General features: G+C 36.5%; 1 protein-coding gene across 1 annotated transcript in view; it reads right to left on the bottom strand.

The window, feature by feature from the left end:
• LOC127799396 (SAL1 phosphatase-like) overlaps nt 1-7,949 on the bottom strand; it is an 85,280-nt gene extending 77,331 nt beyond the window's left edge. The window contains exon 1 of the mRNA XM_052333397.1: nt 7,737-7,949. Within this exon, the coding sequence (XP_052189357.1) occupies nt 7,737-7,922 (186 nt within the window). The 5' untranslated portion in view covers nt 7,923-7,949. The remainder of the gene's footprint in view (nt 1-7,736) is intronic.
• Nucleotides 7,950-12,306: the final 4,357 nt, after the last annotated feature.

Raw genomic sequence — 12,306 nt, 5'->3', positions numbered from 1 at the left:
TTGAAAGGTACAAGTTGTATCAGAAGAAAAAATGCAAGAAGAAAAATACAAGTAAGCTATATTTACTACTTTAACCCTTGAATCTTGACATTGCAATCCTCATCTTTTAGATGAACCCACAAAAGGAAAAGGATTCGAGTCTTCTATACTCTAGACAAGAGTGTTTGACTTTAGCCTTGCAGTCAACCCTTTAGGAGGGCATCCCAAGCTCCCTATCCTCAAGCACAGTTGTGCTACTTTCCTTGTGTGTATTCAACCTACAAACTTCTTGCAATTTGGCTACCAAATCTTTTACGTATCTAAACTTTAGACATGCCCCTATCTCTAGCCAAGTTTGCAACTCAATCCCCTCATACCTAACCCCAAGCTTGATTCTCACTAATCAATAACCTTCATTCTAACCCAATAAATGGGTCTTCTTCTTCTTAGAATCTTCATTAATCTCCACAAAACCTACAAGTGATCAAGAATTTCTTGAAACCATTATTATCCCAGAATCCTAATCCAAACATCTTTAAGTTCATGATTTGTTATTCTACAATTTCTAGTTGTGGACCATCTATCAAGATGAAGTTTTTGGTTTACAAAAGACCATTAAAGACTCATTCTATCTACCTTAGCTTCAGAAGGGAGGTAAAAGTGGTAGTACATTCCATTAATGTCACACACTCTTGTGCCTTAAGGAACATGCCATTTATCGTCTACCCATCTCTCTATCAGCATTGGGTACTCCCAAACCAAAACCTTCTAACCAACCACAAGATAGCACTTTAAGGAAGAAGAATCGAAATCCCATGAGGAGATATTTCAATTATACTATTGGCATTGATATCCGACATGAATAAATCATGCAACCTATTACTGACTCTAGCCACTTGCAAAAACGACCCTGCATAAACAACACTTCGACAGTCATTGACCAACAACCATCCAACTCAAAAGTCAGATCTAGAATCTTCACAACCTTTGAAAAATTAGGGTTTTTAACTTAACCTCTACAAAGAAACCATCTCTATAGTGCAAAAGTCTTCCCTCCACAAATCTGTCATCCTTGAGACGACCTAAATAACAATTGGGTCTCAAATAACAGGAAATTAGAGAAAGTTATATTGCAAGGAACTTCAACTCCTTCCCTACAATAGCACTCTCCTATGATCATTTGTACTACCACTCTTAATGATACAAACTCCAACCAAACTATAAAGGAGCTATCTTCTCTATATCATCACTTTTCTCTCTTCGCCAAAATACTTTGCTTGAAGAAAAACTTCATCTCAGAACAATCAAATCAAAGATCTAAACCATGTTAACCTTAGGACTTTTAGATTATACCCTTAGGGGGCGTTTGTTAAAATGAGCAAAATAAGAAGTATCAAGATAAGGTTGGAATCTATTCTGGATCAAGATATAGAATGATTAATATAAGGCTGGAAAGTATTCCAAGATTTCTATCAGAATGTTTGTTAAATTTTTTGGAATCCACTGATAATTGTATTTTTTTTTTCTTTTTATGTGTTTGTTAATACATATGATAAGCACCAAAATAAGAGTTTTTTTATCAAAATATCCCTATTACCAAATTTAATATTAAAATACTATTTTATGATTAATATGAATTGTCAAAAAAATAAAATTAAAAATAATATTTTATTTTCTAAATTCATGTTCAAAAATAAATTTAAAAGGAGTTAAAAAGTAGAAATAATTATTGTTAGAATTACAATAATTCCACCTAGATAATTAAAAATGGCCAAAACATATTTTCATAATAGATAATAAAATATAAAATTAAATAAAATAATTTAAAAATGGTGAAAGGAATTATATTAGTTAATAAAATATATAGAGAGAGAAATTTAAATTTTAAAAATCAATGAAATGAATAATGTCATTTAAATTTTAAAAATTGTCAAAACATATAACAATTTTAAAATGTATTAAATAATAATTATAAGACTTAAATAAATAAGTTTTTTTAATAAATTTAAATCTTTAAAATGCATTAAATGGCATTAACTATTCTACAATGGCATTAACTATTCTACAAGAGGCATATAAGTAATTGAGCCTTATCTTGAAAGAGCCAGATAAATTTATCCAAGGGGAGAGGTCGGATAAATTTATCTTAAAAGGGGGAGATAAAAGGTCACGTGAGGACTTTTCCGGAAATGATCAGATAAGCTTAACAAACACGTTGGAAAGACCAAACATCCGAAATGCTTCCCATATCTGACATTTTCTCCTTCTTATCTTGATTAACAAACACCCCTTTAGACGAGAAAACCCTCACATAAACCCTCCCTAACACTCTCGAATGCAGTGTAAATGTAAGAACAGAAAACATGAACAACAGAAAAGAAAATAAGCAAAATTAAAAAGATCAAACCATAAAGGAAAAAGCAGATTTATCTTAGTTCAAGCCAATTTAATTAGCTATACATCCAGCAGTCCAACACCCCAATCGAGCAGCTTTTATTGAGAAGAAACTGATCAATACAAAACCCAAGCCCTCTCTCAATCCTATCGCTCAAGTACAACCCTTGTTCACTCTAAAAAAGCCCAAGAACTCAATACACAAGCCTCACTTTCTCTGGAACAAAAATACTCACAATAGTAACCGAGAACTTGACAAGAGAGAAGATATCCTAGACTGCCGCCTTGCCCTCTTATTTATAGAGGAGGCGAAACCCCCCATATAACTAATAACTATAGGGTATTTACAATTAGACCCCCAAAGTTTACATTAATTACACTTTGGCTTAAGAAACCCTAATTGTCTAATAACTTCCAGCCGAGAACCATCAATGCTACACTGATCTTCTAATCAGAAAACTCTAGGCAAACCTCAACAAATCTCCATCATTTGCCTTGAGTTCTTCACCCGATAGCCAAAAATCCTGCTGTCCATATGAGTGATGGACAACAAACCTGATCAAATCAAACACGAACTCATCAAAGAAAAAATAAATCAATGCTGTAAAACATAACAATGGACCACCTTTGGATAAAATTCCAACTACAATAACTAAACCTGCAACTCTTATTAGATATTATCCTCCTCAAGGGCTTTCCTAATGAATAACTTTTCCTAATATCAATATGATTGATATACTCCATGGTGGGACTAAATACTAAGCCAAATGGACTGCCCATTGGTTGTTTCAACTCCTCCTACCTAGACTATATTTTAGGGTTCCTGCTGCATACAAAATGCAACATATACACCCTAAATGCATAATTTCCAGCTAGGCACACTCCACCATAAACCAAATCCATACATGATGATAGTCATTAATCCCAAAGTGTCCAAACTTTTACATAGCATCACATCAACAGTGAACCTCACCCGGATTGGCCTTTCCACTGCTAGATTTTATTCCTAGCTCCCCAAAACCGGTCCTATTAGGCTTTACCACTGACTTTCCTTCTTATGCCTGCTTGGAAAAAAAAAAAAAAAAAACTCAGAAAACTGCTCGACCTCTATTTCCAGCTTAACAAAGGTATGCTTAAGATTTGGGTATTCCTAGGCTACCATGAGCTGTCCTATTCCTATTCCAACCTCTATGCCTTATCTTTCCAGCTTCTCCTCCTTCCAACAATCTCAAATACTAAACTACAACCTCAGCTACACCTTGAGATTCCCATTGGATAACTATCATTTGAGCTGCCTTACTTTTCCTAGGCATACCATTGAAATTGACACAGCTTCCTCATGCACTCAATTTACCCCTTGGACTATCACAATCTTATATCTTACCGAGGGAAATATAATCACACCTAGAGAGACCTTCTAAGCAACCAAACCTTGCTTACCTTTCCCTCTAGCTTATTATCCCTTGGCTACACTATAAGATTACTTTTCCCTTAGTTTCCTCATGGATAATTAGCTGTTTGCGATACCTACACAGCACTCTACCCATTTAATCTAAGGGATCTTCCACCTAAGTCCAACATTCTCCCCAAATTTACATGGCTCCATGTCATTCATTTGGACATGAGTGCAGCCCTCTTTCTTATACAAGGGACTCTATATTCCAGCCTATCCTTAGCACTCAAGGCAGTGCATAAGTATCTTATAAACTCAAATTTCCATACCTCACTGGAACCTAACTTAAGACCTATCACTACCCATCCTAGGCAGCACTCTATACCTTCTATTCCCTTGCTCATTTCCTACAAGATGATTCTCCTTCCCTTTCCTTGCTTAATCTGAACTTTTGATTAATAATGGCTACACCATACAAGGACACACTTGCACACACCATTTCTCCTCACTGTTCACAAGGACCCTCACTGCAAGAGCCAAAGCTATCTCAAACACTAGCTTCCTCCCTCTCACAATCTAGCCCGAGCTTACACAATGAATATGACCGAAACATTTTCCGGATTTCCCTATTGCTATACCCTGGTTCATAGGTTAGTTTCGGATATCCCAAAGGATTCTCCTTGCTGGCCAGGATTCCAAATTTCATCCCTTGGCCTTGGAATCAACTAATTCCATGTCTTATTATTAGAGTTTTCCCTCATAGGTACGAACCCTAGCTTTTGAAAGACCTAGGCATAGCTATTCCACAACTCTACTACACCTAACCTTTCACACCAGAAGCAATTTCCAGCAAGCTTCCTAAATTCCAGCAAGCTCATATGCGCTTGGGAATTCCTTAGGAACACACCATCACCACTAGGTTCACCTCACCTAGCTCCACCATGAGACAGGGCCTAGATAGGTTCCCAAAACATCCTAGAAACTTATTTCTAATGGGATTTACTGATTTTGGAGACTTCTACATCTGGAGACCTAGTCAAAACTACATGGATTCTATTCCTATACACCTGTAAATTTTCCCCTCCCCTAATATCCCTAGCCTTAGATACCTTTCCCAGTCCTTTCTCACCATTGTGAGCCATCCTCAACAAATGACACAGCCTAACCTTATCATAGGCTATCCTTTAATAGCTGCAGCTTATCCACATATAAATGCAAGCATGCACCACATAACCTCCATTCTTGAGGGTTGCTACCATCTCTCTAAGAGATCCTTGCAACTTCTTAGGACTCCAATTCTCACTATCTAATTATTCCTAAGGACATTAGGCTTTCTATTAAAACAGGGACATATTTTACAGCTTCTAATATTCTGGAACAGCTCCACCATGCTTCCTATTCTCACATCTCCAATTATCTTGGCCTTAGATTGATGCCTAGACAAACCATTTCCCCCTCCACCATGTCTCTATGGGTAAATACCCATTTCTTATGAGAAGTACACCCTAACCCTAGGACCTATGCTAATTTTACTGCATACCTAGAAAAACTATAGCGCATCCGTACTCTCATAGCCAAAACCACACATGGTGCTAGAGCATCTGGGGCTGGTTTTCTCTTGGGATTCCTTTTTCTTGTTTGGGCAATTCCTCTTAATATGGCCCTCTTCATGACACAAGAAACACCTAACAGATCTCCTACTATTTTTAGACTTAGATCTTCCCCTACCCCTATTTCTTTGATCCCCCTTTTCTGGCCTAGACCTAGCTACTAGGGCATCTCCAAGAGAACTATTTAGCTCTACTTTTTGTTGCAATTCCTTGGAGTTTAAAGCTCCAATTACATCATCTAATGAAAGGTTTTCCCTACCATGCTTTAGTATGTCAACAAAGGTCTCATAGGTCTTAGGCAAAGAATGCAAGAGGACGAGGGCCTTGTCCTCATCATCATACTTAATATCTATGTTCTCTAGGTCCAAACACAGCTTTATAAAATCATCAATATGGTCATGCAATTTCTAACCTTCTCCCATTCTAAATGAGGAGAAGCGGGTTTTCAAGAACGACTGAGTAGAAAAGGTCTTGGTTAGATATAGAGTCTCTAACCTATTCCATAGGGATAGGACGGTGGTCATCTTGGATACTTCTCTTAAAACCTTATCACCAAGGCTAAGAATCAGCATGTTATAGGCCTTCTCATCTATTTCCTCCTTCTGTTTTAACCTTTCTTGTTTTTGTTCTGCCAAGAGGGTTTTAGGTAATTTTTCTTCCTCTTCTAAGGCTGATTTCAATCCTAAGTTCCCTAGCAAAGCTTTCATTTTAATCCTCCAAAGGCCAAAATCATTATGGCCAATGAATTTCTCTACATCATATCTCGTTGTAGCCATGGCCGAAGACAATAGGTAGATTAAATCAACAAGAAATATAAAGAAACCTTGCAAGAAAGCAGTTATTGATCCTAGGGGAGGCTCTGATACCAAATTGTTAACCTTAGGACTCTTAGATTATACCCTTAAGCAAGAAAACCCTCACATAAACCCTCTCCAACACTCTCGGATGCAGTGTAAATGTAAGAACAGAAAACATGAACAACAGAAAATAAAATAAGCAGAATTGAAAAGATCAAACCATAAAGGAGACAACAGATTTATTCTGGTTCAAGGCAATTGGCTCTACATCCTGCAGTCTAACACCCCAATCAAGCAGCTTTTATTGAGAAGAAACTGATCAGTACAAAACCCAAGCCCTCTCTCAATCCTATCGCTCAAGTACAACCCTTGTTCACTCCAAGAAAGTCTAAGAACTCAATACACAATCCTCACTTTTTCTAGAACAAAAATACTCACAATAGTAAACGAGAACTTGACAAGAGAGAAGATATCCTAGACTACCGCCTTGCCCTCTTATTTATAAAGGAGGCGGAACCCCCCATATAACTAATAACTATAGGGTATTTATAGTTAGACCCCCAAAGTTTACATTAATTATACTTTGGCTTAAGAAACCCTAACTGTCTAATAACTTCTAGCCAAGAACCATCAACGCTGCACTGATCTTCTAATCAAAAAACTCTAGGCAAACCTCAACAAACCACCTTTCAACTTCATTAAAGAAATCAATTGCCAAAAACAAGAAGAATGAGAAGAAAATGATGGTGAAGTTGGCAAACAGCATTGTAAAGGCTTTATCATACCCCAAAGACAAAGAAACCTCCATTAGTTATTCTAGTCTAGATCTCCCATTCATCATTGAGAATCTCCTCGATGATTATCAGTCCTAGAACTCAAAGATCTATTCCTCCTAGCCCCCCCCCCCCCCTCTCCTTGCAATTATTTTGAAAATCTCTTTGGATAGTAACAAATGGCTCCGAATTACCAACAGTTACAATCTAGAATTCAAGAATAAATGCAAAGACTTTTGCCTGGTGTATATATATCGCTTATTTAATGCATAACTTACCCAAAGGCTAGAATCACTATGCATTATGTGCCCGAAACCATCTCCCCCACAAAACTTGTTATTACATAAGTTAGTTCTGAAACTTCATCCCAGCTTCTATCAGCAAAGATTTCATAGCACAGCAGGTTTTGGCTTTAACCAACAAAAATCCTTTTGGAGACAATCCAAACATAAATGAACGCTTTGAATGGAGAGACGTAAAACAATGTTTGGCATTAGTCAGCAAATGCAGATATATTTGGCTCGCTAGTAACACGAAATTCATTTAAAGCGGTGCAAAACTCGCCCTAATGAAACAGATACTTAGAGATTAGCTCATTCATTAAGCTACTAGCTTCAGACCTAGTATACCCACCTCTAGTCAAGGAAATCTCAGAGAATGAGATGATTGCAACTCTAATTAATAAACCAGATTTGAAAAGTACATGGGTATTTCTCAAAAGTGAACTTTAGGTTCTGGGATATGTTCCAATTAGGGATATATATATATGAGAGAGAGAGAGAGAGAGTGCCTGGCAAAGTCGAGCAGCGAGAGAAGCAGCTTTCTTGGCAGCGGCGAGTTGCTCATTATACGAAGACATTGAAGCGAATGGAGATGTTCTGAGACTGAGACAGAAAGGGGGCTTTGTGGTTTTGGGCTTTGAAGGGCATAGAGAGAGGACTCGTGTCAAAGAACTTGCAAATGATCCGCTACTCATCTCTCTCTCTCTCTCTCTCTCTCTCTCTCTCTCTGCTGCGGTGTTTTATTTTTCTAATCTCTGCCGTCACAAAACTACAATTCTTGAATGTTAGATTATTGTGAAAATATAACTTATTTACAAGATTGTTCATCAAATAAAGTTAATTCTTGAATATAAAAAGTTACATCTTTAATGAGTGTAAAAAATAAACAAAGAATTAAATGAGAAATTTATTCTATTGTTGTTATTAAACTTTTTAGTTTTAGTTACATATAAAAGTCACCGTCATATAGAATTAAATGAGAAATTTATTCTATTGTTGTTATTAAACTTTTTAATTTTAATTACATATAAAAGTCACCGTCTTATTTTTATTTAAGAAATGAAAACATAAATTTAAAATAATAACAGTAAAGCAAGTATTCTATTGTTATATAAAGTGATGTCGTGTTTTAAAAATATTAATTAATTTATTATTAGCATAAAATAATACTATTTGTACATGATATGGCTAATATTATATAATTTTAGTTACAATGATTTATGGATAATATTAGGGTAACGGTGGAATACTTAAGGGGCGTTTGGTATAATAAATATTTTAAGATTGCTGAAAATATTAGATTGGGAATTTATATTCCCATTTGATATAATTTTTTCATAAAAAGAATTCTAAAAAATAGAATTTTCAAAAATAATTTTTAAGCAACTTACTAACAAAAAGATTTTCAGGAAGGAGTTGGGAATCCCAGTTTTCTATGAACTTGAGAATATTTTTAACAAAGAAAAAAACTAAAACACATCTTATCTTTTTATAACCTCATACAAATATATTTTATATATATTATAATTATATAAATATATATTATATATATACATAATGAGCGAAAGAAATAACTTTTTTTGACTTCCTAAATATGTTGTGGGTCTCAATATTTTATATAGTAGAAGTAATTTATCATTTTTAGACAAAAATTCAAATAAGATAATTTTGAAAAAAAAACACGAATTTTCAAGAATATTATATTTAAACCAAACATAGGAATGTAAGATTTTCAAAAAAAATACTCAACATTACTGGGAATATTTAAATCTAACTAAACATAGAATTGTATAAATCCTGGAAATCAAAAATTTCCAAGAACATTCCCAAAAATCATGAATTCTAGGAATTTAAAAACTTCTCTCATACCAAACGCCTCCTAAAAGAAATTTTCTTTCTACCAAACTTGTCATCACACTCATTTGGCTAAATATATATTTTAACTCTTGTAATTATATATTTTTTTCATTTAAACATTTAAATTTTTTATTATTTTAATTACATCTTTAAATTATGCAATTTCAAGTAAATTATATCATTAAACTTTTTGTTGTTTCAATTATACTATCGAACTATATAATTTTAAATTAATTGCACACCTTAACAAATTTATCAGGGGTAATGAGTTAAGCATAGTTCATGTTGGAAGATACGCACGACGGTATAGGTAAATTTAAAATTTTTGCACAATAGACATGTACAGCGAAAGCCATAAATACATACACCATACACAACTTGTGTAAAGCCCCCACCCAGGTCCCCAAAGAACCAGAACGAGTGCCCTACTAAAATAGAGACAACCTGATCTAGAAAAACCTACCCTGCATGCCACTGATAAATACCAAGAGAAAACTTGCCATCCTGGCATATATAACAAAACCTCAACTTGCTACACAATAACTGATCTCTAGGCTTACGTAGCTCAGGCACGCATAACATACAACACTAGCACACCGGCCACAAAATAAAGCATAATCCATACAGACCCAATAGACTGAATTAAAATGCAATCTGGAAGCGACAAAATGCATAAAAATAAACCCCCAGGTTAACAACGGCTAGGTCTGCATAGCCCTGTACACCGTCTAACCCAGAAGCTGGGACCCACTAGACTCGCCCACAACTGGGTCCTTGCCTTTACCTGGAATGAAGAGAAAACAAGCTGAGTCCAAATGATTCAGCAAGCTCATAAAAAAAGGAATGATGGATAAAGTAGGTGTTAAGAGTAACCCTACATCTCAAACGCATAACAAATCAAAACTCATGCATAACATGCTATGCAATCTCATAAACTATCACAGGTACAAATTGCATAAGTGTAATACCCCATATCAGTGTGAGGTCATCGCGTAATTTGGGCAAGTTTAAAATACCGAAAAGTGGGTTTAATAGTAAAATAGATCACGGGATCGATCGAAGGAAGTGGCTCGGACCCTAGATAATTAAGAAAATGGTATAGTATCATCGAGTAAAATAAATTATGATTTTTGGTAATGAAAGAAATTGGATCGGGAACAATTTTCGGTACAGCTATCGACCGGGCTGAGAAAACTAAATCGATGTAGGAGACGTCCAAAAAGTCAATGGAGCATGTCAAGGACTAGTATTTTATGTATAGAACAACCCTTAAGTGATTCCAAATTGAATTGAGTGGATTTAAGGTCAAAACGATCAATCGGCCCTAAGTGCAATTTTCTAAATTTGCCCGAGAGAGGTTAAAATGGTAATTTTTTGAAAGTTTCAAGGGAGAAATGAGAATTACTAATCTTGAGGGTCATAGTGATGGTGCTGGGAAGATCAGGGGCTTGAGGATAAGGACCAAAATGCAAAAGAAAATTTCAAGAGGGCTAAATTGTAATTTTCAAAAAATTTGCTCAGAAATGGCAGATCTAGCCGCGATTTGTAGTCAAAAAATCTGGAGATTTGGGCAGCAAATCTAGTCAAGGATTTGGCCAAGGGTAGTCTAGGAGGCGTATGGGAGAAGGCATAGCCGAAAATTGGCCACGTGGGGGTGGATTTTGGCCTATAAATAGCCAAGGGTTTTGGCTGAATTTGGAGCATCAAATTGCTCTGTTTTGAGGGTGAATCGAGGGAAGCCAATAAGGGGATTTTGATCCTTGAGGCGAGATGAGCGTTTCTAGAAAGTTTGGTGAATTTTCGAGGTGGTTTGAAGGGGTTTCGAGGGTCGCCGGAAAGTCGCGGGCGATGCTCGGACCAAGCCTGATTTTGCTCGATTTAGAGGCCCTCCGGTGGTTGTTTCGGGCTCCCAAGGGTGCCATCGTGATCGAATTGAAGAAGGCTTTCAGGTGGTGTGATCGGGGAAGAATTCCGGCCCCGGCCGGTGAGCTGCTCACTGGAGAAGATGATGCGCGTGCAGTGCGGTCTTCACTCGCAGAGATGCGCCTAGGCGTGTGGGGGCGCGTGCCACATAGGTATTTTCTGATTTTTTTTTTCAAAATTCTTGGTAAATTATTTTATGTATAGTTATGTAAAAATATTTGAGAAAATGGTTGTGTAGATAATTATTTTGGATTATTAGTGATAAAAAAAAAAGTAGAAAATGAGAAAATATGAGAAAATTAAGGAGAAAATTATATTTTGATGGTTATTGGATGATTAGGGTACCTTGTGGCTTGAGGTGAAGTGACTCGTGCGAAGTTCGAGGTGGGCACGCAAATTGAGGCATATCGCGTTTTTCAAGAAAAATTTGAATTACATTTAAAGGTGAGTGGTTCTACCGAAAAAGCTTGAGTTGTTCAAACCAATTCTTGTGCATATTCTTGTTACTTTGATCACTTTGATTTATCGTGAGCAACTGGTTTCATGCAATGGTTCGTCTAAACAATTATTTACACATGCATTGAATTTCGTACGGTAAATTGCATATATTGAAATGTTGATTTTATGTCATGCATGTTATGATTTTCGGCATTGGCATGTTATGTGTTGTCCATGTGAGACGTGGGTTGTTAACCTGTGACGTAGCCCTCGAGTGTCAGCACTCGGGATACGTGCCAAGGGTTAATGCTATGTGACCCACTTGGGACGGGGCTGAGATGGACTTCACCCTATGGTACTCAAGTGGTGGGGCTAAGAGTGGACACCACCCCAGGTTCCTTTGAGCAATAGCATTAATACCGAGGTGTCATTGATTCTGGGAATAGTACTGATGTGACACTCTTGGGGTTAGGGTTGCATTGGGTTTTGGGAACGCTTTTGAGTAGGAGCGCAATGCCTAACAATGACAATGGGGTGATTCCCGGGTTCATATGTTGAGGTTGTCCCTCTTAAGCAGGATTGTGTTTGCCAATGGGTCGATGTGGTCGTGTCGCCTTTAGAGAGATTGCATTTTCCTCAGTTAGGGCTAAGTGCTATGTGGGGTTCTCTTAGGCTGGGGCATGTCAGGATTTGTCGGTTTTATATATGATTTTGCATATCTTCATGAAAATATTTTTGAACTCTCACTTAGATGATTCAGCATCTAATTTGGACTATATCCTTGGAATATTCAAACGTTCCAGGTGAAAGCAGTGGCGCTCAGGGAAAGGATATCGTCAAGATGTAGCTGCTATGTTTAGT

This window comes from Diospyros lotus, chromosome 4, assembly GCF_014633365.1.
Source record: "Diospyros lotus cultivar Yz01 chromosome 4, ASM1463336v1, whole genome shotgun sequence".
Lineage (NCBI taxonomy): Eukaryota > Viridiplantae > Streptophyta > Magnoliopsida > Ericales > Ebenaceae > Diospyros > Diospyros lotus.
Note: the sequence above shows the minus strand (reverse complement) of the source record. Positions and strands in the feature narration are given on the sequence as shown.